This window comes from Pseudorasbora parva, chromosome 2 (genome assembly GCF_024679245.1).
Source record: "Pseudorasbora parva isolate DD20220531a chromosome 2, ASM2467924v1, whole genome shotgun sequence".
NCBI classification, from domain to species: Eukaryota; Metazoa; Chordata; class Actinopteri; order Cypriniformes; family Gobionidae; genus Pseudorasbora; species Pseudorasbora parva.
The window spans coordinates 30,996,561-31,019,783 of NC_090173.1; the positions used below are offsets into that span (position 1 = coordinate 30,996,561).

Here is a 23,223-nt window from a genome sequence, read left to right on the forward strand (position 1 = left end):
GAGCATTGGTGTCAGAGCGCCATGATGGGCTGTGGAACTGTGGTATAAAATTGTGTTTGTTAGGGACACAAGCTACATCCACACCCTGCCATGAAAGATTTGTCTGTTCTGTCTAGCCCTGACAATTACAATGAAGCAGTGTACACGTGAAGAATGACACCAGCTCTCGCAGCTGCTTTAGAAACAGACCCTCACTACAGCTTCCTTCAGCAGTAGGGCTGAAGTATGATTTTTAACTTAAGATGTAATTGATATTCTAGTGGTGTACTCTCAAGTGAGTACAAGCTAGTTGTTTGTGTGTTCTACTTGGTTTTGTGGCCCAGACTGCGACTGTCTCAGGGACCAATTCTATAGATCTTCTGCTGATGAATCCAGGACCAAAGTGCAAATGACCAAATACAAACATATTAAGTAAAGGCTGGAATCCCCCCCCCCCACACACACACACACACAAACACAAACGCACAAAAGCAACTATCACACCAAGAGCTGTCCTAGATTTGTCTGTCAACGCCTGTGCCTGACTGCAACTTTAACACAAAAAACAGGGACCATATCGTTGCATATCTGAAATTCTGATTTATGTACCATGACCCCTGACCCCTCTGCAGTCGGGGGGGAGGGGAATATTTATCTCCATTTTGGCTAAGAGCATCATCAGAAGATCATACACAAGCCTGAAGCATAGAAAAATCTGCTAAAGTGGTTTAAACCAGGGGTCTGGAAATTGATGTCTGACTCTAGCCATCTCTCACGACAGTCTCTAAACACAAAAAAAAATTTTGATGTTGCAAACATGCACACAGCTAATCATGTGCACGATCAAACACACAACAGAAACAGATTCTCTTGTTGTAAGACACATCACACAATTACTTTCCCACACATACACACACACACACACACACACACTCACAAACACACACACACACACACACACACACACACACACACACACACACACACACACACACACACACACACACACACACACACACACACAACAACAACAAAAATGGTATAGATGAAAAACTTTTGTTGACATACTTAAATGTCTTCAAATAAGCTCGCAAATGCTGAAATGGCCATTTCCAAAGTTTTCATCCACTCACACACAGACACATGGTTAAGCCAAAACCTGCAACACCACATTCTCTGGTGCACTTTGCATAAGTCCTAACCAGCTGGTGAGCAGGGTATTTCTCTGCCAAGGGTGTTTATGAGAGAGCTGAGATTTGCCGGCTTGATGTGTACGAGTGTGTGTGTGTTTTTGGGCCCTGTGACTCAGATACCGCAGTGCTACGAGGGAGAGAGAGGGCTCCTGTCCTCCTACCTTTGTCACAGCATTCGCATGCTTCATAAAGACTTCAGGAAGCCAGAGATATCTGAGGTTACATGCTAGGTGAAGATCATGAGATATGTGATATGTTATAACAGTCTCTGCCCTGTTCCACTACCAATCTGCTTGGCAATACTTTCTTGTAAGTTGCTTTGGAAAGAAAGCATATGCCTTAAGCACAATTGTAATACGATTACTGTCTGGTACACACATATGCACACGCATGCAAACAGATGTGTACGAAATTCACCCGAGAAGGAAATGAACATATGCAAATCGTCGGCATGAGAGGGAGAATATGATCATTTCAAGAGTAGAGGATGATGTGCCTATGGAAGATCAATGGCATGTTAGATATGGGCATCTCGATGATTGCTACTCAAGGTTCATGAATGGCAATAGTAAGGAGTTTATTGATATGCAGTGTGCCGCGAATATGCTAATTTCCGATTTAAGAACATGGTTATGTCCTCGTAAATGGCGTCCTATACTGCCTCTGTCCTCGCATTTGCATCTGAGACCTGAACACTGTGATGGAGACTGTCGCAGCAGCAACAGTTGCCAGGGAAACCTCACCATAGGAACCAGTTGGGACACTGTGCCAGAGTATGGGTGCGCCAATATGTCACCTGACAATTGACACGGCGGTGTGCTCGTGCGTGGATATTTGTATGCGTTGTAGGCTAACAAGGTTTGACAAACACAGGCACGGGGACCCACAAAGATGGCACCCTGGCTCTGACAGCGTTTGGCACATTAGTGCGAAGGCGTGTTGCCGTGGCAACAGGGTGTTGACATGGCACAGTCGCACTTCTCGGCACTGATAATGGGTGACATTCTGAGAACAAGCGTGTATCAGAAACTCTGTCTCTCTCTTTCATCTCTGTCCTCTCTCTCTCATATCTCTTTCTCTGCAGAGAAGAACACTACCACCAGCCAAATCACATTCTGTCTGCATCTCCGGAGAACTGTCTCCAAACCGTATAAACTCTAAGGGTTACATACAGTGATACCTCAAATACATGAGAAAAAGAAAGGAAAAAAAAAAACATAGAAAAAATCAAATGCCACCAAGATTCACGATTTCAGTTGCCATTTTGTGTGCCATTTTATATATATATATATATAAATATATTTATGTATATATATATATGTATATATATATATATATATATATATATATATATATATATATATATATATATATATATATATATAATGTATTTTTTTATTTCGAAGTGACTTCTGCTAACAGAACATTTTTCATAATTATAACAAGTGTAATATTAGCTAATTATAATAACAATAACAATATTACAATTAAGATAACACTTGGTTTTGAAAAACAAAAAACAAAATGAAACTAGATCAAAACAAATAATGAAGACACTTATTATCTTAATAGTTTTGTTTAAAAGAGCTCTATAAGTTTCTATAGTTGTCATTTATTTGTCCATTTTCATAAAAAAAAGCTTTCCAAACTCCCATCTCGTTCATTGTGTGGGTTTTCTCTTACCTTTCAAAAGCTATCCTCCGTTCGCTTTCTGGTCAAACAGTAGTTCCGTCCACATGTCTGGACACAGTGTTTCCAATAATCCATTTACCCCTGCCGTGTTCACCAGAGTTTGTGTTCTGTTCTGAATCTCCTTGAATCACATTGGCAAAAAAAAAAGCAGGGTCCTGGTAAAGTTTTTGTCTTGTACAAAACAAAGGGGACAGGCCATTGAGGGGGCCGTTTTAAGGCCCATCCATTTCCTTGTTTGGAGTTGTTGTTGTGGCTTTGTAGAGCATCAAGCAAATCGTTGTCATTGTCAGTACGTCCACTGCAATTCCAGCGTAACTGAGGGGATTATCAGCTGTAGCGACAAACACTTTTTTACACAAACATCACCTCTAGGTAAAACAATTATCCAAATAAATCCGCTATGCTTTTGACATTTGATGTTTCTCAGTAATGATGATAGTAGTAGTAATGTAATGTCAACAGGAGCCTCTATTTATTCAGCTTTCAAATCAAATTGGATTTTACTAAAAATGTCCCACTAAAAACACCTTTTCTCAATATAGCAGCATGTAGATAAACTTTAAAGTATTTTGTTTCATTGCATTACATAGTATCATCATTACTGTCTTTCATAATTCTGTTGATCATGGTGATATCGACCCAATTTGGATCTCAAAGGCTTGCGTAATCAAACTGTAGATATATTTTGAATTAAAATAACCTCTTCTCAATAACCCTGTTAGTTGTAGAACATTAAAGAGAAACCTTTTAAGACTTAAAAAAAACAAAGCCAACGCATCTGAAATCAAACACAATTTTTAGAATATCCATCCCTGTCCCTCTATCTCCTCAGGATGCCCTTAAGTCCCATGAGGGTGTACCACGTTTTAGACGCATTTTTGTGTTTATGCAGAGAAAGGAATTATCAGTGACAAAGCGCTACAACAGCAGCTGCTAATTCTTCAAAAGCCGTGGCTTCAGTCAGAAAAATGTAAAGATTCTTCATAATTTATTTCTCTGAATGAAAATATATTTATATATCATGTATACTTTCATAGTTTATATATTCTCTTAAAATTTTTATATCTTTCATTGTCTTTTTGCGCTTTAGGTTCTTGTTAGTTTATCCTCTGTTCTCCTTAACTGTGACAGTCTTTGAGAAAGGGGAGAAACGGAGTCCATCATCATCATTAAGAAACACAGGTCCTCTACACAGTGCTGGTCTGCTAATCCACCTTTCCTTAGTAGGACCACGATCCGCAACCAAACTTTAATTTTCTTATCTGAGCTTTACGCTTCTCTAAACCATTTACACACATGATCTTTCGTTCCCAGCCAATGTCCATAAATATTTAAGGTTTTTAATGTATTTTTATATACACTTCCTACCTAATGGTGCGTATGGTTTTGATTTTTGTAGCATCCTGCTTTATTGATGGAGATCTGTATACGATGGTGTACAGTATACGCACAGATCTTTGCATCTTCTGAAATGTGTCTGTACACATGCGTAGTGATGCTGATGTGCAAAGATTTTGCTTTGGCACAGATTGGTGCTAGTTTGGCACATAATTATCAATCTTGCATTTCGCAAAAACGTATTGATCTATCACTTGTATTGGCAAGTGTGGTTTTGTTTGCTGATGTCTGATGATCCCCTTGATACGTGTGGATCAGAGTATGGCAAAGACTGTGATTTTAAACTGTGGTGTGTTTGCCTGTCTTCCTTCTTGAAATTTTGCCAGCGTACTTACTTTGTAGTGATTTCACAGCTGTATCTTGTATTTTTGTGTAGGCTATATTTCATACAATGCTGGGTCTCCCTTTCTCATTACTCCTGAGAACATACCCATAGGGGTTGAACAGCCAATACCTTTCATCGGTTTCTTTCTCCCTGATACTCTTTCTCCATTTCTTTTCTGCACATTTACTTTCCTCCCTTTCTCTCTTTCTCCCTTCCTCTCTTTCTCAACTTCAGATCTGGGTTTCTTGAACATTCTCCTTGGAGCCACTCTTGAAGAGTAATGGCTCGATCTGTGGGTTCTGCCCTTTACTCATCAGGCCTTTCAGTGACCCGTGGATGCCAAGGGTCGGCAGAGGCATTGAAGAAGGCATGGAGCAAGATGTACTACCTGCAGAGACTGGCACCTGCGTGCAAGAGATGGGGGTATTCTGGGCCTGGGAGCAGGGCGAAGGGTTGTTGTTATTGTTTAGGCCTCCGCCCGAGCCTCCACCAAGGCCCAGACCCATCATGTTATTGTTGAAGTGATGGGCCTTGTAGTAATGGTTGAGATGTTCTGCTCGTGCAATGTTTGGGAGGTTGACTATTTCAGGGTGGTGCAGTCGCAAGCTCTGTCCTCCGGACCCTCCTTGCGGTACTGTGGATCCTCCTGAGATGCCGCTGCCACGGATGCCCGTTCCGGCTCCGATCTCATCTTCGACGTTTATGATCTCAATGGCTCTTGCGGGCCCGTGGTGTTTGTGCAACTGGTGCTGCTTCCTCAGCTTGTAGAACACCACCAGCATGACAGCGGCCATGAAGGTAATGGCCACAAAGCAACCAATGATAATCTTGGTGGTCTTCATCACATCATCTAGTCCAGATGGGTAGTTGGGCTCAGAAATGGGGACTGTGAAAGTGGGTTTGGTTGCTCGGGGAGAAGACGATGAGCCAAGGATTGAGAGAGAAGAGGCAGTAGTGGGGACAACTTCATGCCAGAGGTGCCCAGAAGGTGTCGGGCCGGGAATGTGGATGAAGGTCTCGTTGATGTTACGCAATGCAGAATCTTCTTCTCCCGCAGTCTCCACAGTTTCTACAGTGACAGTGGTGAAGTAGGTGTAGTTGACGCTAACATCAGCTGCGGTCACATTCAGGACAGCAGTTGCCGTAGTGTTCCCAGCTGAGTTGGTCACCATGCAGGTGTATTGGCCAGTGTCACGCAGAGTTACATTGGTGAAATTCAGCGTGCCATCATGCAGCACGGAAATCCTCACCCGATAAGAGCCATGGGTCATTAGGGTGCCATTCGGTGTGATCCAGTTCACAGAAGTCATGGAGGTACCGGTGCGACACTTGAGCTCAGCAGCCATGCCCTCGGTCACATTGAGGTCAGTGGGTGGCTCCACAATGACAGGGGCATAGCAGGTGAAATGGCTCTGGTCCAGCTCACCAATGTACTTTCCCTTCAGGTAGGGTGGTGCGTGGCACCGCGCACAACAGGTTGTGTTGCTTGGCACGGTTTCTTTCAGCCACCAGCTTAGCCACAGCACGTCACAGTTGCACACCCAAGGGTTGTGATTGAGATGAACACGCTCCAGCTTCTGCAAGGGTGTAAAAAGGTCATGTGGCAAAGAGTGCAGGGAATTGTGGGAGAGGTTGAGCTCCTCAAGGTTCTTGAGATCATCGAAAGCATTGCGCTCAATGACCGACATCTGAGAGTGCATGAGCCATAGTTTGCGCAAAGATTCCAGGCCTTGGAAGGATCCAGGTCGGATTATTTCCAGACGGTTCCCAGACAACTCTAGCTCCTCCAGTCGCACCAGGGGAGTCAAGTTAGGGATGTCCTTCAGGCCACACATACCCAAGTTCAGGTAGCGCAGGTTGATGAGTCCAACAAAGGCTGCGTCAGATATATAATCCAGCTTTTTGAGTTCGCCCAGATCAAGACGTCGCAGCGAGGGAACGCGGTGAAAGGCATAGCCTGGTAAGGTCTCGATTGGATTGTTTCGTAACCACAGTTCTCGCAGCTTGCTGAGGTACTCAAAGGCTTGCGATGGCACCAGCGTGAGGCGGTTGTCGAACAGTTCCAGAGTGTTGAGGTTTGGGAGGCCATTGAAAGCACCCACCTCTATTTGACGAATCTGGTTCTTGGAGAGCTGGAGGATCTCCAGGTGCCGCAAATGTTTGAATGTGTCTGATTTTATCACCTAAGAGAAAATTACAGGTACAAGTTTAGGATTAGAGTTATGTGTGATCTGTTTGTTCCTGTGAAGGATGAACATTTTTGAAAATATAGTCACAGACAAAGTTTTGAAAAAGTACATTCACTACTGACCGTTGTGCTTTAAAGATAAAATGTTTTGCAAGTTGTTATCAGTCACTCCTAATTTTTGAAGAAAACACATTAAAGGGATAGTTCACCCAAAAATAAAAATTGTCATTGTTTACTTAACCTCATGTTGTTCCAAAACCGTATGCTGTTATTTTTAAATCCATGAAAAACAAAAGGTAATTTTCTTCAAATAGGAAGGAAAAATCTTCAAGCTGTTTTTTTTTTGTTCAGTTCACAGTGACCAATTTTCCATCTCCAAAAAGGACCAAAACAACAACAACAACAACACAACAACAACAACATAAAATTAGCTTTAAAATTAAGCCAATTGACAGGCCTGTGCAAGGAACAGAATAAAATTTAAGTTAATGTTCACAGCAAATTTTCCTTCTTCTGCAGTTCTCAAATGTAATTAGACACATTTTAACTGACATTTGAACAGTATTAAGTTCTAAGATGTTGTTGCCACATTTAGAGGGAAAGATTGAATAATGAATTAAGTATTTAAGTCTGTTCTTCTCACTCACAGTTATGGCTTTAGGGGACTTACAAAACAGCATATGAGTTGCATGGAATACACTTATGGTTGTTTTTTCTGGATCCTAATGCCGTGTCCACTAAAGCATTTTTAGCCAACTGAAAACCCTTCCTGTTGGTGCTTAGAGCGTTTTGACGGCGCAGCAGGTTTTTTTTTTCCCTTTCTCTTTTCAGGTGAGACACTATATGCTATGTGGAATATCCAAGGAACTGTTACTAGTATTTGATTTCATAGAAGTAGTTTTGGGTGACGAGATGTGATTGTTGTTGTTGCTTGTTAACGCTGAAGTGGGATGTGGCGGTTTTGTCTGTGATATTTGTCGCGTCCTTTCTCCACTATTATTGGACGGCTGGATAAAAAGTGTCAGTGGTGAGCACTGCGTTTTACCCAAAGCTGAACATTCTTCAATTCTTGGTGACCGGTAAAAAAAAAAAAAACACGTAGAGGACTTAATCGTGAATAGACGCTCATTGCCTTATCACGCTGCTGCCGTTGAAAACAATTTGATAAATTCACTGGCCTTGGTAAATAGGCTTTGGTGGACACACACCTCACAGAAATGGTAATAATGAACTGTAAGATAAATCACTGCATGATGATCCCATAAAAATATCTCCTTTTCCATAGAAAATAGCACACAGGTTATAAATTATATGAGAGTGACAATGACAGAATGTTAATGTTTTGGTGAACTAACACTTCAAAAGCCAACAGAATGGCATGTAACTGTAAATCTTAGTAATGGTAAAAAAATCAAACCAGTCATATTAGAATGTCAAAAGTCTTAAAAGTCTAGAATTGGCTAAAATGTAATGAAAAGATTAGAGAATATTCACACATCATAAACGCTATGGGTTCTGAAAGCATTTGTCTCAGTGCATCTGATGTAGCCAGAACTGCTTTTCTTGGGCAGCGAGAAGCTTCCTCCTGGCCTACTGCCACAATCCCCTCTGTATATAGAGCAGGGGAGGGGAGGAGGGTGTTAAACACACTGGGTTGGGGGTGTTGAAGAGGAGGGTGGAAACTGTCAGAGCTGCACTCTTGTGGTAAAATGCTATGGGAGAAAAAGAAGCCAAAGAATCTAGGATGCCTTCAGGTATTAAAACATTTTTAGATTTTTAATCATTTCAAGTGGGGCTCGAGGACACAACAAACCAAATCAAAATGTGTATGCTTAAATGGAGGCTTGATGAAAAGCATTATTATTATTCCTCATTTTTAATAGGCTTGTTTTTGGTTAACACTTTCATTGCCAGGGTCAGCCATATATTTGCTGTTATTTTCTTGATCTTGAGAATAAATCTAAACCTTCACACTCAAAGTAGGTCATCTTAAAAACTGACTTCCCACTGAAACCTCCATATTTTGAGGTGCTAACATTATTATCAGCATTAGTGAATCTGATACTTAATAAAGCTAAGAAATAAACAAATAAACATAAACATCCATTCACACCTTAAGGGAAAAGAATGCTGTGGTGCGTATTTACCTGTATCGAGTTCTCCTGTAAGTTGAGGTATCGTGTGTTGTTTGATATACTTTCTGGCACCTCTTCTAAGTTTCGTCTTGTACAGATCACTCGACTAGCTTGATTAGAGCAACTGCACGGCGTGGGACAGGTGGAGGCGGCTCCTACTGCTTCTGGGCCTGGGAGGATGAGCCGCAACAGCAGCTGAACCAATAAGAGGAGGAGGGGGGAGGGACTAGGAAGGCTGGTCACCGTGGTGATGCGCATGGCAACTGGGTCATGACCCTTCCTGTATTCCAAAGAGGATGATATTCCAATGTCTCTTGAATGCTGTCTCTTTAACTCTTGTAGCTTCCTCCCGCAATGGATGTCACAATGGATGCATTTTTCAGTGGAAATATTCGGTCTCCCTGGTTGGTGGCGTGTTGTGTCCTTCTTTATTTATTCATACCGATACAATTACAAAAGTTGTGTCATCTTTCCCTAACAGGTCCTCTAATGTGACAGGCCGCTTTGTGATGAAAACATGTTTTACTGCAAAAGAGAAACAAAGAAGAAAGCCATGTTTTGTTACTCTTACATAGTCAAATATTTCAGGTTCACATAATAGCTAAAATGCCACATAATAATCACTTGCAATCAAACGAATGTTGAAGAAAATGAATGCATCAAGTTGACAGGCACAAAAATAGTTTTTAGGGATGGAAGGACTAAAGGTGTTTGTACATTTGTAATGCACTTGGATTCTTGTCTCTCTGTGCATGTTAATTATCCTCTTGATAGGTGTTCATGTTATATATAACCGGCTTAAAAAACCCTAGACTTCAAATTGCCTGCTGTATGCAAGGTTTAATACATAACTTGCAGCATTATATGTGAGATTAGACTCTCCGTCTCCCAGTAAAACTGCATCTGTCCTAAAATCATTAAAATGTTGTTCCTCATATTTACATATGGGAAGCATAATGTAAAGAATATTTCACAGATGTGTTGCCACCTGAAGTTTGGCAGTAAAAAACAAAAAAACAAAAAAAACAAAAAGGCTTTAGCCCTTATGCTGAATTTGGGTCATTTTGAGCTGGAGAGGATATTCTTTCCCCGAAAATGTAATCGCATTTTAAATAAAACTTACAAACTTTGCTCACACGAGGTATAACGATTTCATATTTTTTTGGGATAATTTTTGTATGTTTGGGGATTTTTCCTATCTTGTTACACGTGCAGTGTCCTCACTCAAAGAAATGAATCGGCTACAAAAAATGGCTTATAATGTCATTATGATCTATTATCACTAAATAAGGGATTCGGTCTTCTGGTCAACTTGTTTTCTTTCAATTTTGGACAGGTTTTGAATTTCTTTTTGGTACTGATTGATTGTATTGATCTGAGCTTATGCACATATGGAGTGAAAAAAAGCCCAGATATATGAAGTCTATGACCGATCAGTTCCAAAAAGAAATACAAAATTTCCATAATTGTTGACAAAAAAAGGAATCTTTGTTGATAATATAGCCTAAAATCAATTTTTTTAAATGCTGGTGGTTTTTGACCATAGACAGTAAAAGAAATGGACAGAGCGTTCCCATTGACTTCAACGGTGGAAAATGAGGCCAATCAAGAGGCACTCACTTCCTGATGGCTGAGCGAACTGCGCAGGCTCAGACTGAGCTTGACAACGTAGATGTGACGTAAGCAACCTGTCTGACAGCTGTAGGTCTTCTTGTGGAAAGTGAAATCTGAATCACGTTGTTTAAATATTTTCTCCCGTTGCTTTTGGCTCACTATGGGCTTCTCCCCATTCTTCTCCCTTGACTTTATTGGACTTTATGTCTCCATGTCCCCCCGACTGTCTCATAGACAGTAAAAGATTGCCTGCGAGCGTCTCCTCAGGTCTATACGGTAATTTCTCAACTGTGCGACAGGGTCGCGTTGGTTATGACGCAATCGTTAGCCTATTTTTACAAAAACAGCTTCTGCGGGGCGATAGTGTAAGATACAAGGTAATGGAGCCTTTTATGCATTGTCGTGTTTCTTTATAAATAAACAATGGACAGATGGAGTCTTTAAACGTCTCAGATGTAAAGTTAGTCACTGTCAAAGTGACTCAAAAATGAATGGGAGTCAATGGGATGCTAACAGCAGGTGATGGCTTGGTTAGCAATGGCCGCCCCTAGGGGTGGAACGCTTTCCGAGTGCTAGATTACCCCCTTGGTTTAGACCAGTATTAGGTTAGGTATCCAAGATAAAAGGGTAAATTCTTCTTTAATTCTTAGAGGTTTTCTAAGTATACATTTTAATACTTTTTTTATTTATTATTATTATTATTATTATTATTATTATTATTATTGGGAAAAATCAATCTATGCAAATATCATCTTTGTACCACAAACCCAATGATAAGCCGCACAAGTATGTTTGTGGCAATAGCCAACAATACATTGTCAACAGGATACTAAGTAAACATCATGTTCCTTGAAGATATTTTGTACATTTCCTAATGTAAATATATAGAAACATGTATTATTAGTATGCATTGTTATGGACATTTAGACAACTTTAAAGGCGATTTTCTCAATATTTAGATTTTTTGCTCCCTTAGATTACAGATTTTCAAAAAGTTGTATCTCGCCAAATATTGTCTTATCCTAACAAACCATACATCAATGGAGAGATTATTTATTCATCTTTCAGATGGTGTATAAATCTCAATTTTAAAAAAAAATTACTTATATGACTGGTTGAATGAATGAATGAATGAATGAATGAATGAATGAATGAATGAATGAATGAATGAATGAATGAATGAATGAATGAATGAATGAATGAATGAATGAATGAATGAATGAATGAATGAATGAATGAGGCATTTATATAGGGCTTTCATATGTACTACTACTGTACACCAAAAGCGCTTAATGGTTCTGTGGCCCATGGTCACAAATAGTTACTTTTAAATCATGTTCATCACTTACATTAGTGATGGTCAGACTACTGTTATTTTAATTCAAACCATTGCTAGTGAGTAACATAATACATGGTTTAAATTTAAAAAACACATTTTACTCATATTTGCAGTGTTAATTCTGGACCCTGGCTATATGCAATACATTGAACATTTCTGGCTACACTCACCTTCACCAGATTTATGTGCTTAGCCCCCTTGTGCTTTTCTGCAATAATAATGCACGTGTGAACTATGGTACTAATCTTTATGTCCATAGTCGCCCATAGACTTGAGGCTCATGGGGTCTTAGAGCAGCATTAACTGGCGCAATGTGCTACAGCTGATGGATTGCTAATTCAACACGAACCCCATGGAAGGGGGCTCACTGCAGGTTATTTAGACTCCAGTAACCTTATATAAGGGTATCCAATGAGATACAGGCCGTTACTAATGATGATGGCCCTAATTATCGTACTCTGACATGCATGTTCATTTAACACAGGATTTTACACTCGGTGCAGTGAAAAATAAGAGGAAGAGAGACAGGAGATGGAGCGAGAAAGAGAGCAGGGCAGAAGGCAGAAGGATGGAGAGATTATTAAACTGATAGATGACTGTACAGCTGCAGGGATAGAAGAGAATCATCAACACTAATAGATGGAGAGAGAGAGAGAGAGAGAGAGAGAGAGAGAGAGAGAGAGAGAGAGAGAGAGAGAGAGAGAGAGAGAGAGAGAGAGAGAGAGAGAGAGAGAGAGAGAGATCCAAGTAAAATGTGAACGAGAGACAGACAGTAAAGAACAGATATATAGAGAGGGAAATGTTAAGAGGATGAGATGGAGGGTGAGGAAAGAGAGGAGAGGGAGAAAACATTAATATTAATAATTTCTCCCAGAGAGAGCTGCATGAGGAAGGCTTAATAGAAATGGATGAATATGAAACAGACAGAGTGATAGAGAGAGGAGAACGACAACATAGGTGCATCAAAAACAACAAGAGCACAAAAAGATGGGAGGGATTCAAGGAAGACTACACAAAGGAATGAATATAAAACAGGTAGTGAAAGAAAGAATAACCACTGCTGTGCTTGTGTGCATTGGGGAGGCGATAGCACTCGATGAAATGCACAATACAGTATAATGACAATACAAACACATCTAAGCATGTCTGTATGGGTCTCGTTCGCTAATCATTGCATACAAGAATACTTATTCATGGAACGGGTATCAGACAAAATGTCTGTCAAACAAATGTGTACGCTCATACATTTGTGTTATGTTATTTTTTGTTAATGTTTAAAAGTCGCATGCCACTTTTGAAAACAAGAAATAACTTCTGACCCTGCTGCAACGAATATCTGCCACTGGATATGATGCCACACTCTATGCCTTACTTTTGAATAATAACTATAAACACCATACAATAATATACCATCTACTCTACTTTGTTGCATTCTTTGTATTGAGTCAAGAGGTCTACTGGTAAAATGTCTTTCGACTATATGACTACACAGTTTAGTCAGGTGTTCACCAAAGCTGAACATTCTCATAGACTAAATGTCTTTGTGCTAACATTTGCATGCATATGGATTGCCGTTAAAGGAGCAAAACACTGGTATATGTCCTTACCTGTTTAGACATAATTTTCTCTTTGCAGATGTATTCTTACATGCTCTAAAGATGCAACAGCTTCCATAACTAATCTTACATTTAGTGAACTGAATTAATAAGTCATGATGTTTGCATGAAAATATTTGCAGACTCTCTTTAATAAGCATAAATACAAGGTGATGAACCCTGACTCAAACACACACACACACACACACACACACACACACACACACACACACACACACACACACACACACACACACACACACACACACACACACACACACACACACACACACACACACACACACACACACACACACACACACACACACAACACACACACTCCAGTCAGGGGAACAAATGTGATGTCCCCTGCTGCTGCTTCACTGTGACCATAACCAGTTTTTTACTGTAAACATTAACATGCCGTTATGGGCAAAAGCCATTTGTAGAGCTGTCATGTAACAAGAAGCCATGCCCCAGGCCCTCTTCTATAAACACTGCAACTCAAGCATCACTAATACAGTCACAACTACCTGCAGCAATACCTCCCTCAGTTGTTCCCTGCTGTGTCTGCTGGTAACCAGGTGGGGAACCAGTGCCCACTATAGCCCCAAATGTGTTTTCAGTAGCACTGGACCTTATGTTTCATCTCTTTCACAATTTTAAAGGGTTAGTTCACCCCACAATGAAAATTCTGTCACTCAGATTCCTTTAAAAATTGAGATGCTTTTTAATGAAATCTGAGAGCTTCTGACCCTTATAGACAGCAACGTTATTACTACTTTTAAGGCCCAGAAATGTAGTAAAGACATCATTAGTCCATGTGACTACAGTGGTTCAATCTTAATATTATGAAGCAATGAAACTAAAAGCCAAAAAAACTAACAAAACATAACTTTATTAAACAATTTCTTCTCTTATGTTAGTCTCCTATGCTGCTCACATTGTAAACAGTGCAGTGCTTCTGGGTACTACATCAGAAAGCCGGCTCACTATTGGACGACGCTGTTCACATGAGCACCACTACGCACACGTGTGATACTGACACAGGAGCTGGCCAATAATAAGCCGGAGTTCTGACATAGAACCCGGAAGCGTTGAATAAATAACAATTGTTGAATAAAGTCAATATTTTTGCTACGTTCTTTTTGCACAAAAAGTATTCTCGTCACTTCATTAAGGTTGAACCACTGGAGTAACTTGGACTATTTTAACAATGTCTTTACTGCCATTCTGGACTTTGAAAGTGGTGTATTACGTTAATGTCTATAGGGAGGTCCCAAAACTCTCCACTTTCATAAAAAATATTTTAATTCAAGTACCGAAGATTAACGAAGGTCTTAAAGGTTTGGAACAAAAAGGGTGAGCAATTAATGAGAGAGTTTTATTTTCTGAGTGAACTAACCATCTAATAAAAGGAAACTAAAATAAATGTGCTTCAACCACTACATGCACTCAGCAAGCTTCCAAGAGGGACTCAAGGTGACTTAGAAGTATTTAAATGAATAATTCAGAGTTATATTAGTTTCACATGTTAATAAGAACCTAAAATCACATGCTCAAATAATCAAGATGTGAACTAAAATCGCAGTTCCCTTTAATAACTATTGCATATATTTAAGAACTTCTTGAATGACAAAATGAGTTGTGGTTAATTAAATATATTACATCATAGCCCTGTTAATTGAATTTAAAAAAAGTTTGAAAATAAGCAGCTTTTTCATAATTACAGCAGAAATATCCTAGCTTGGAAATATTGTATTGGAAATAGTAGGGCCTTCAAGTTAAAAAAGGTTAAGAACCACTGCATTAAGGAGCTATTTCTACACCTAATTCCATTTTGCTGATGTAACCTAATACATTTTGGTTGATTGCTTGATGTTAAAAATATTTGAGTTAGATATTGTAAGACCATATTGTAAGAAAATTGTTTCTGTTTCCCATTTTCTAGATTATAAATGTTGTCCATTCAACTGGTGGTTTGATCTGGTGGTTCTTTAACAGCTCACTAGAGGAGAAGATTCAGTAACAAATAAAAAATAAAAACAATGTCAAAATCATTATTGGAGCTCTCTTTCTAAATATGTGTGGAGCAGGAATCATGCTATACATATACATTTTAGAGATTTAGAGTCATAAATATTTATAAAAATTGTTTCAAGATGTTTTGGTGTTTTATACACTTTTAGAAAACATACCAGTCCAATGTGGGCAAATGAGAAACATACTGTTTTCCTGAATTTTGTTATGCATTTAACAGCATGGCTGAACCAGGTTACGTCTGAAGTTTAAAATGGATCATGGGCTTTAGTCCCTGATGTTTGCAGAATCTCATCACGCTCATTCGTAACGTTGCATATTGTGAGGCAAAAAATAAGGGCAAGAGCACTCACCATGAAGTAATTATTAAAACATCATCCTGGAAATTACGGTCACCCTATTTTATCTATCTGTGGTGTGTCATCTTCATGCATGATCGACAAGAGCTACAATTAGCTCAAAGTGTCAACTGCCAATTAAATAGCTGTGATGGGAGATGGCATCTGCTGTGATGTTGATGGGAAATGGAGTCCAAAATGACAGGAAATTGAGTCAGCTGTGAGCCTGTTGGGAAATGTGGTTTGAATGGTTGGCACATAAAATGTGTTTGCAGTGTGCACGCGAGACACTGTGATCCGGTTTTGGTCACTGCCTCGCGCACTCAAATTCTCAACCCACCTTGAGCCCTTTATCAAATGCATTGTGTCTCTGTCCATAAACATGTTAAACACCACTGATTGCCTTTATCCTCTCTCCCATTCTACCAAGACTCTTTCACACACTCCCGTCTGTGTCCAGTCGGTGTGTAAATACGCCGTTAGCCTCTAAGCGTGATGAAAGGTTAACCTGCTGCACTGAAACATATTAACCCTTTAGCCTACATTCTCCATCAGCATCCTGGAGGATCTCAGCCTCACTTTTTTCAGATCACAGCACAGTTATCATGGTTGCCTTTTGCCAAACTTCGCTCGACACTAAATTTTCTTCTGAAGCGATCATCAGTTCATACAGTGCCTCCACATCCCATAATGCTTTTTACACACGCACGCGCGCACGCACGCACACACACACATGGTAGAAAATAGAAAATCCATTTCGATTTTAATTTAGTATCAATTCATATGTAGTATATAGCTTACTGTACATAACAAGGAAAAGGAAAGATTTGTTTGTCTTAGCACTATTTTAAACGCTTCTTGGGTCAAATTAGATGTGCTTGAATTCATTAATATTCACTTGTGTGTGCTTATATGTATCATTATTCATTAAAAAATATTAGGATGCTAAGTCCTAATATGATGCATAAGTTATTAACGTTTTAAAATTTCACATTTAAAGAAATCTAGTCTTTGATCATATCTAAATATTTATTAAAATGCAAGACTACACTGTAAAAAAAATGTGGTTGGTTCTTGTTGGTTTAACTTAAAAAAGTAAGTAACCTGGTTGCCTTAAAATTGTGAGTTTATTGAAATTAAAACTTTGAGTTGATACAATGAAGGAAATTAGTTTAATAAATAGAAACTCAAAATATTATTGTATCTGAACCACACAAAAATTTGATAAATCATGAAAATAGCACTATTTGGCATGTTTCACTGCGTAATCAGAAATAAAACACACAATTCCCCAGTATGCTTACAAAATCTTTTAATAATATTTTGATAAAACTCAAAAAATGTTCATTGCATTAACTCAAAATTTTAATTTCAATAAACTCAAAATGTTAAGGCAACCAGGTAACTTTTTTCTAAATAATTTTTTTACAGTGTAGGGGTTTTTGAGCAACTTGATAAACAACATGTATATTTATTAAAGAACCATAAGGCATCTACTGGGTAATGGCATTACAAATGAACATTATTATTTTTTAGCCACAAAATTACTCTTATTTACCTCTTTGAATTGGAATGATCTATTTTACCCTTAATTAATACACAAATTGTAATATAAATAATAAAAATATTAGAAGAAATATATTTTAAGTGGTCATTAATTGACAATAATTATTGCACAAATAGTATTTAGTAGCAAAACTCTTCAAAATTAAATATTGAACACTTATTTAATTGAAAAATAGTTACGGTGTATGGTCACATTTTTCCATCAATGAGTATTAGTGTGACCAATTAGTAAGGAATATCTGAGGGCTAAATAAGAATACAATTAATGTTAACAGTGCTGCATTTCTATCACTCTCCATAATATAATGATCCTGTAAATATGGCTGACATAATAATAAATGCACATCCTGTACTGTTTCTGTATAGTGAAACTGTTGTGTATCCGCTTAAACCATTCAAATGCATTGACACAGCGCTAGAAGTAGAGCGCTCCATGAGCCACGTGACTGTACGCACCGCCGGGAGATGAGAGCATGTTGCAACTCTGCTTTTCAACGCCTCTAGTTTTAACATTAGCGCCAATGCTATTTATTGTTTGAATTTCGCATTAAAACGCAGAGGTGGACAAAGTAAAAGTAAAAGTACTACTGGTTAAATATTACTCCGTTACAAGTGAAAGTTGTAAAAACAGATTTTTATTCAAGTAAAAGTACAGAAGTATTTGTTTTCAAAAGTAATTAAGCATTAAAGTAAATTTCCTTTTTTATGCCAATGCATTATTTTATTATTGTTGTATAAATGCACACTGTCATCATGGTTTAAGTCATTCAGTGATGCTCCATCTGACGAACTAGCATACGACTAACTTAAACTCATTTAAATACTTGTATATAAGTTACAAAGCTCTTTACAAAGCTGCTGTCACTTTAAGGCCGAATGCACGGATCCAATACATTGATAAACATCTGATATTCTCCCAACTGTACTCTTCTCTTTCTCCCAGACGGTTCTATTTTTTATATTTTATAAGACATGCACCAATTGCATGCTAACTAAACTAATCTTGATTTTTTTTAAACTGAAACAAACTTTCAAAGTATGGCTATGGGTGCACACACTTGTGCCTAAGAACCGTCTTCTTCCATTTTGCTATGAACTGATCAGTGTTCAAAAAAAAATGTATATGAGCATATAAGAGTGATTCCTGACAGACTGTCTGAAACAACAACAAAACCCTTTTAAAGAAGGATAAAAATCATCCTCCGACTTTCAGAGCTGCTACAGAAACGACTTTCGACCTAGATAGAAATGTAGTGGAGTAAAAAGTATGATATTTGTCTTTCAAAGGTAGTGAAGTAAAAGTCATACGTTTCCAGAAAAAATAATACTCCAGTAAGTACAGATACTCAAAAAGCGTACTTAAGGACAGTACTCAAGTAAATGTACTTATTTACTTTCCACCTTTGTTAAAATGTAATAATAATAATAAAAAATCTATAGGCCTAACTTTGTTAATTTCAAAATCAGGTTTGGCAATTTGGCATGAGATGAAGTTGGGCAGTGTGCGAGCGTGACACAGAGCCCAAAAGCGTGTGCATCACGCCAAATGCGTGAGAGATGGCAACCCTGCGTCCGGTTCACTGTGTTTTTGGTTTTGGTCACACTTCCTATACAATGATGTTTAATCTGCTTAGGCTTGTTCACACCAAGAAAGATAACTATTACGTTGCCACACAAACTAATAATAAAGTTTGGATATGTTGCCCGCCACCTTAAATGCTGATGGTCCTGTAAATGACTCCAATGATATTGTTCCTTTGTGTCTTTATCATGTAGTAGTACTGTGGTTTTGACTTCCCTATTCTCATAAAATTTCAATGATTCTTAAAACTTTATAGTGCTGTAAATGGGCCTTAAAGCTCCATGACAAACAAAACAATACTTGTGCTGTCAATCAATTAGAAAACTAATTTACTAATTAACTAATTTATCACAAACATTTTCTCTAATTAATCATGATTAATCACGATTAATCACAAGAGTTTTTAATATTTTAATATTGTAATAATTTACTTAAAGTTAAAATAGAGAAATCCAACGCAAAGAGGCCAATTAGACTCATTTTGACTCATTACCCACAAAGTGCCTGTATGGCTCTGTAATAAATAATAGTCAAGTTGCTTAAAGTATTGCAGATCCTAACTGCGTACTTAGGTTTTACATTTGAAACTTGTTAGACCTGGTCAAATACTAGTTTTCTTTAAGAGTTAAGCAAAATTTTGAACAAAACGCTGAGAAATGTTTTTGTGAAAGACTGTATCCAGATCAGATTCAGAGCGATGATCAAACACAGATGTAGTAGATTGAGTCTATCAACACCCCTAAAGCTTCAAAGTTCTGTAGCTCATACAGGGTCCACATTTCTGTCAGTAACATTAGGCAGTTTTGATAAATATGATAAATATGATAAAGTTGATGATCCCGTTATTTTTCATTTGCATATGATTGCATACGATCGCTTGTTTTACTGCGTCTTACTCGCGTGGGTTTTGATCAGGAGATTCAGTACTCATTCAGATGATTAATAGCGCCCCTAGCATCTAAAACCCTGAAATGTCCGTTTTTTTGGCCTGGGAGTGTTTTCTCAAAAATAACGAAAAATTCAATGTTTGGCGAGGAAAGAGTTAAAGACACCTGGTTCCACATTCTAATCAGCTGATTAAATCAAAACACCTGCAAAGGCCTTTAAATGGTCTCTCAGTCTAGTTCTATAGGCTACACAATCATGGGGAAGACTGCTGACTTGACAGATGTCCAAAAGGTGACTTTTGGCCCGGGAGTGTTTTCTCAAAAATAACGAAAAATTCAATGTTTGGCGAGGAAAGAGTTAAAGACACCTGGTTCCACATTCTAATCAGCTGATTAAATCAAAACACCTGCAAAGGCCTTTAAAAAGTGTACAAGCAACAGGGATAACCACACCCTGGAGAGGATTGTGAAACAAAACCCATTCAAAAATGTGGGGAGATTCACAAAGAGTGGACTGCAGCTGGAGTCAGTGCTTCAAAAACCACTACGCACAGACGTATGCAAGACATGGGTTTTAGCTGTCACATTATTTGTGTCAAGCCACTCTTGACACAAGGAACAACAGACAGTGTCAGAAGTGTCTTGCATGGACTAAAGACAAAAAGGACTGCTGACTAGTCCAAAGTTATGTTCTCTGATGAAAGTAAATTTTGGATTTCCTTTGGAAATCAGGGTCCCAGAGTCTGGAGGAAAAGAGGAGAGATACACAATCCCCATTGCTTGAGGTCTAGTGTAAAGTTTCGTTAGTCAGTGATGGTTTGGGGCGCCATGTCATCTGTTGGTGTTGGTCCACTGTGTTTTCTGAGGTCCAAGGTCAACACAGCCATATACCAGGAAGTTTTAGAGAACTTCATGCTTCCTGCTTCTGACCAACTTTATAGAGATGCAGATTTCATTTTCCAACAGGACTTGGCACCTGGACACAGTGGCAAAGCAACCAGTCCCTGGTTTAAGGACCAAGGTATTCCTTTTCTTAATTGGCCAGCAAACTAACCTGACCTTAACCCCAATAAAAAATCTATGGGTATTGTTAAGAGGAAGATGCGATATGCCAGACCCAGCAATGCAGAAGACACTATCAGAGCAACCTGGGCTCTCATAACACCTGAGCAGTGCCACAGACTGATCAACCCCATGCCATGCCGCATTGCTGCAGTAATTCAGGAAAATAAGCCCCAACTAAGTATTGAGTGCTGTACATGCTCATACTTTTCATGTTCCTACTTTTTAGTTGGCCAAGATTGCTGAAATTCCTTTCTTTGTATTGGTCTTAAGTAATCTAATTTTCTGCAATACTGAATTTGGGATTTTCCTTAATTGTCAGTTATAATCACCAAAATTGAAAGAAATAAACATTTGAAATATATCAGTATGTGTGTAACAAATTAATATAATATACAAGTTTCACTTTTTGAACAGAACTAGTGAAATAAGTCAACTTTTTGATGATATTCTAATTTATAAATATATTAACTATAACATATTATTAAACTGGGAAATAGGTAAATCGCAATTCCTTTTGTGAAACCAGAAGTTTCAAGAGCATCTTCATTTACTAAATCTATAGTGCTGTTATATAGAGGGCTTTTGGTCGAGAACCACTGCTTTAAGGCATGAAAGGAAATAATGACACATCACCTTTGACCTCTTAATGATAATACTCGCCCACGCACATATCTTGCTTTTAGCACAAATACTGCACACATCCACAAAAAGCGGCTGCAGAGAACTACTTCATCTTGAGGGAAAGTCCAAATTTAGGATTTACACAGGTATGGATTCTGGGGCTAGCGACGTGGCCTCCTTATTCCAGCTACAAAACCTTCTATGATATCAGCCGTAATAGAGAGGTCATGCCTCGGCATTACACTTAAGATCCCATCACGAACAATACACATACTGCAGCGAGAGATTTGAAGGAAAGCGGAAAGCAGTGCAAACGTGAACATACTCTCCCCCCACGTCTGCCAGCTGATGCGGAGAAAGAAAAAAAAAGCCTATTCTATTTTTACTTCAGAGTTGAGTCCAGCAACTGTGTTTATTCCTTTCAGAGGGAGATGTTTGAGGTGGCACACCGCAGACAAGGGGGGCCGCTAAAATAAGGGATTCTGCCGTGTAAGCAAAACCCCAGAGATAACCCATTCATCTGCTGTTATACAACAAAACATGTGGACCTATGAAAAATGGTAATTATTGGTCGGGCAGATTGCCATTGACAGATGCACTGGCACTACAACAATGTGTATGTTGAGCTGTTATTGTTTCCCCTGTAATAAAATTGTGACAATTAATTTTAGTGGCGGTTGCCTGCTAACACGCAGGGTGGCTGCACTATATCAGCTGAGACAATACTGCAGTTAAGGAAAGTGGAGTTTTTACAGTACAAGACATCAATTAGATGTCTGTGAATCACTGAAAACAGGAAGCTATATAGAATGGCCTCTGGCATTCAGGGAGCAATACATCTAAAAATATCTGATGATTAAGTTATCTTGGTGTGAAATGGCGAGATCAATGGTGCAAGTAACACAAAATGCTCCTGATCCTCAGCGTTGAGATGATGTTAATGAAATGTAACTAAATCCAATAACTGGGCCATACGTTCCTCACACAGAGCCGTACAGTGCGTTAACTAGGCTCAGCAGTCGGCTAAGTACCTTATCATCAGCACAGACAGTGAGCGAGCTAACATAAACTCAACACAAACTCTACGGCAGTCGTCACCATTGAGGAAAGACTCTGATTATGCAAACATTTCAGAAAAAAGCAAAAAACATACATACTTAAATCTCTGCTCAGCATAAGGATGAATATAATTTGAACGGCAGTATGTCTTCGCAGGCTAAGACGGAGCCTTGTTAATTCCAAAATAGAAGTTAGTTAAAGGCTATCAGATGGTTTTAGTACGTAATTGTAATTATGAAGACATGATGACCCTGACATGACTTATAAAACTAATTTAACGCTTTATTAATGAAGACACTAAATAGGGATATCAGAGTGCTGCCAAAGAAAATAATAACACTATAATAATAAAGCTGCTTATCTTAATGTTGAAGCATATACATTAATCATTCATTAATTATCAAAATATATATATATACTGAGTCTGCAAAAATGTCTACCCTAGTGTGAAATAAATATACCAAAATGTATTTTAAAATACATTTATTTTATGCTAAGTACAATACAAATACATTTACATATTGCATACTTATTACAAATACCCTGGTAGGCTATACTAAATTGATATACACTGTAAAAAAATATTTAGAAAAAAAGTTACCTGGTT

General features: G+C 38.5%; 1 protein-coding gene across 2 annotated transcripts in view; it reads right to left on the reverse strand.

Moving 5' to 3' along the window:
- Positions 1 to 2,583: 2,583 nt before the first annotated feature.
- Positions 2,584 to 23,223, reverse strand: part of lrrc4ba (leucine rich repeat containing 4Ba) — a 40,321-nt gene continuing 19,681 nt past the window's right edge. For both annotated transcript variants that reach the window (XM_067415545.1, XM_067415542.1), the window contains 2 exons: positions 8,923 to 9,435; positions 2,584 to 6,770 (listed from right to left, as the gene is read on the reverse strand). In XM_067415545.1, coding sequence (XP_067271646.1) covers positions 4,818 to 6,770; positions 8,923 to 9,168 — 2,199 coding nt within the window. In that variant the 5' untranslated portion in view covers positions 9,169 to 9,435 and the 3' untranslated portion in view covers positions 2,584 to 4,817. The remainder of the gene's footprint in view (positions 6,771 to 8,922; positions 9,436 to 23,223) is intronic.